The sequence below is a fragment of the Chrysochloris asiatica genome, unplaced genomic scaffold, assembly GCF_000296735.1.
Source record: "Chrysochloris asiatica unplaced genomic scaffold, ChrAsi1.0 scaffold00072, whole genome shotgun sequence".
NCBI lineage: Eukaryota > Metazoa > Chordata > Mammalia > Afrosoricida > Chrysochloridae > Chrysochloris > Chrysochloris asiatica.
In genome coordinates this window covers 8,909,798-8,913,707 of record NW_006408590.1, presented here as the reverse complement: position 1 = coordinate 8,913,707, position 3,910 = coordinate 8,909,798, and the positions used below count along the sequence as shown (strand labels likewise).

At 38.3% G+C, this 3,910-nt stretch overlaps 1 protein-coding gene across 1 annotated transcript in view; it reads left to right on the top strand.

Moving 5' to 3' along the window:
• Positions 1 to 3,910, top strand: part of CSTF3 (cleavage stimulation factor, 3' pre-RNA, subunit 3, 77kDa) — a 96,829-nt gene that overhangs the window by 86,114 nt on the left and 6,805 nt on the right. Inside the window, exons 15-16 of the mRNA XM_006864873.1 lie at positions 506 to 608; positions 1,704 to 1,773. Coding sequence (XP_006864935.1) covers positions 506 to 608; positions 1,704 to 1,773 — 173 coding nt within the window. The remainder of the gene's footprint in view (positions 1 to 505; positions 609 to 1,703; positions 1,774 to 3,910) is intronic.

Sequence of the window (3,910 nt, the reverse complement as noted above, 5' to 3'; positions counted from 1 at the left end):
CACTAGCTCAGGCACCCCTATAGTCACCAGAATGGAGGTGCGCAGACAGCAAGGGACCAATGAACAGCTACCAAAAGAAAAGAATGTCCACACACCTTTATCTCAGCGGTTCTGCCAGGCGTCTGTGGCCGCTCCGATCTTTCCCCAACGTAGTCTCACCCAAGATGGTGGCACCTGGAGCAGCCGAGCATCCCGGACTAGAAAACAATAGATTTCTTGCTTCTGCCATAAATTCCCCCAGCTGTGAGCCTTCCAACCTTCTAAGTATTCCTTTATATGTGGTTCAGAGTTCTGGGACCATCCCCTGAGCCTGCTTGGTCAGGTATTCTGTGTTGTTGTTGGTGGAGCTCCTTTACTTCACTTCCACCCGATCCACCATCTTGTTTGTTCTCCTAATAGTTTTTAGTTTGAACTCAGTAGTTTTTACTTAGCATGGATTTAATCTTCATTTTAATTCCTTTGTAATTTGCCATTTCATGGAAATCAGTACTTTACCCTCTTCTAGGACAAATCTGTTGCCTTCAAGATTTTTGAGCTGGGACTCAAGAAGTATGGTGACATTCCAGAGTATGTCCTGGCCTATATTGACTATCTCTCTCACCTCAATGGTAAGTAGACACTAAAATCTAAAAGTTACTTAATTCTCTTAAGTAATATTGCTGGGTTTTATCCTTCCCAAATGCATTATAATGTCATCACACAAGAACTGGGCTCAAGAAATATCAATCATTAGTAGGAGTATAAAGTTATGACTTAAAAGTTGCGAGAGAATTGGTGATGCCCATCTCAGATGATTCTATCAACATGACTCCTGTTTCCTGGGGTGAAATAGCCTCCCCCATCCCTTGCAAAACAAAGAACTCTAGCCACCAAAAGTCAAAAATTGAAAAAGTTGTTTTTTCACTTCCAGATACAAAGAACCTCACAACATTTTTAAGATATAATCCACCTCTGGCACCCATCCTTAATTAATTTGCTATTTGCATATTTACCAATAACCTAGTTGTTATCTTATAAGAAGTTATAGTAGTTAGGATACAGTAGTCTTGGTGCTTCAAAAAGAAACAAATGATTCAACTATAAGTTTGAACTTATCATCCTTTATATTCAATGTATTGTAAAAATATCAATAGTCTGACAATTACAATGTAAGCAGATTGGTAATTTGCATTATTTTTAAAAAGTAAATGGGATGAACTAAAACATTAACTTGTTGCTGTCAGGTTGATTCTGACTCATAGTGACCCTATAGATAGAACAGAGTAGAAGTGCCCCACAGAGTTTCCAAGGCTGGAAATCATTACAGAAATCAACTGCCACATCTTTCTCCTTCGATGAGACTGGTGAGTTCAAATCCCTGACCTTTCAGTTAGCAGCCACATGCTTAACCACTGAGTCAGCAGGGTGCCTGCAAATGGGATAGTGTTTTAAATTGCTTTGTATTATTGCAATCACAGTATGGTATAGAAGAAGTGCTGAACTAGAAATAAAGACTTTGCTTCTATTTATAGTTACTCAATAGCAGACCCAAATCAATTACTCAATCTTTTTTAACTTGTTTCTTCTCTATAAAACTTGGTTGTGATAAGTTACCTTTATGCATAGGATTTTTAGGAAGATTAAATGAGATAATGCATGTGCAAATACATTGAGTTGTATAGCTAAATTTGTTTTAATATTTAAAATGATTTTTAATATCCTAGAGGACAATAATACCCGAGTTTTGTTTGAACGAGTTTTAACATCTGGAAGCCTTCCTCCTGAGAAGTCTGGGTAAGCACTATGAAAACACATTTTGTCAGAGTCTACTTTAATAATTGGATTGTGATCTATGAGGGTACATTTATCTTTGAGACTTGTCTACAGGATGAATGTTTGTTTGAATGACTTTCAGGAGAAATTACCTTTCTCTCTCAAGATTTATTTTACAAATGCCTATTTGCAATATTCTCATTCGCAAATTGCAATATTATTGCATGGTGGTGGTGGTTATGTGTCATAAAGTCAGTTCGTACTCATAGCGACCCTTTATAGGGTTTCCGAGGCTGTAAATCTTTATGGGAGCAGAAAACTTCACCTTTCTCCCACAGAATGGCTGGTAGATTTGAACTGCTGATCGTCTGGTTAGCAGCCCTTACCCACTGTGCTACCAGAGCGCCTTATTTTTTGCTTAGTAATTAAAATTGTTTTGACAGATGTAGTAGCAACATATTATTAAATATTTGAATACTCTTTCTAATTTACTATATCCCTAGAAATTTATATCAGTTAGAGTTCTAAAACTGTTACTTTCCTTACTTCTTGAAAGCTTGTTAAACCTTACTTTATGTCCATGGTTTATGGCTTTGACTGACAGTTTTATCAAACAGAGGAACAACATTGTATAGCAAGACAGTGGAAGGGCTTTGGAATTGAACAACCATGGGTTCAGATTGCAGATCAGTCAACTAGGCCTTGGACAAATTTCATAACCTGATTTATGAATCCTTCCTTTCTACTGAGTAACAATACTGCTTACTCTAGTTAGAGATTTTTGTGATATTCCATTGTTAGGCATATGATATTAATTGGGCATCAAGTCGGCTCTGACTTAAAGTCATTCCATATAGGATTTCTAAGGCTGTACATGTTTGCAGAAGCAGAAAACCTCATCTTTCTCCTATAGAGTAGCTGGTGGGCTCGAACAATCAACCTTGTGCTTAGCAGTACAGTGCTTATCCTACAGAACTACCACACTCCCCAGGTATATGAAAGAAACTAAATATATTGTTGTTGTTCAGTATCATTAAGTCAGTTTACTGATATTTAAGGAGTCTCAGAACATTAAGTTTGGCTGTTAAAACTGTATTGAAGCACAAATTAGAAGGGGGAGTAGTAGGGTGTAAAGGGGGGAATAGGGCTTAAATAAGGAGCTCTGGTAGTATAGTGGTTACAAGTCCACGCTGCTAATCTCAAGGTCAGTGGTTCTGCAGGAGAAAAATGAGGCTTTCTGCTCCCATAAAAATTTACAGCCTTGGGACATAGCCACGGAGGGCTAGAGCTAAGAGTGAAGCATCCAGCTGATATGAAGTGAGGGGAGATGCACAAGAACACCCAAACTTGCAGATAGTAGCCATTTGACCTAGCCTTGATATATTAATAATCAGAACTTGACTAGAGGAAGATAAAAAAAAAATTTTTTTTGATAAAGGAAATGGGGGCAAATTGGTACAATTTGATAAACTTGACATATACCTATGGATGTAGTAGCTCAAAATACCAATAGGGAGGGAAGGAGTCTCCATATCAAGTATCAATGTTATCCCCTCTGTATACAGGGTAGATAGGGACGGGCAATTTAGGCATTGGCTACCTAAAATGAGGGGGCAAAAAAGGCACAAAGTGACTGGCTTACAGGTTTTCAAGAGTGAGTTTAGTTTAAGAGTGTGTGGGGAAAGGTAGAGTCCCCACTGAATAGTTTTCATCTTATCTACACGGGTCTGGTGAAAGAGATGGGGATAAGATTATTATGATTCAGTAGTGAGTAATTGTTATCATGACTAATTGCTGACTGTCACTTGTAAAGGTAGAAGTTTTGTAACAAAAAGCAGGGAGTAGTTAATCTTACAGTCCAGAAACAGAGGACCCTAGAGAAAGGGAGCAGCTTAGGACTCTAGACTCATGGAAAGAGAAAGGTGTGTGCTGGTGACCAGGAGGCAGGCTGTCAGAATGTGCCTTTTGGTTGTTTAAATTATTATATATTCCTGAGAGTTTTTGTGTACATCTCCCCCTACCCCCACCCCCACCCCCCAAAAAAAGAAAAACCTAGTGAAGAGAAGCAAAAATACTGTTGAATGATGATGCATGGAGGAGATTGTAATCATTGCAATGAAACAATGGTGTAAAGCCGATGTTCTCCCATGTAAACTAT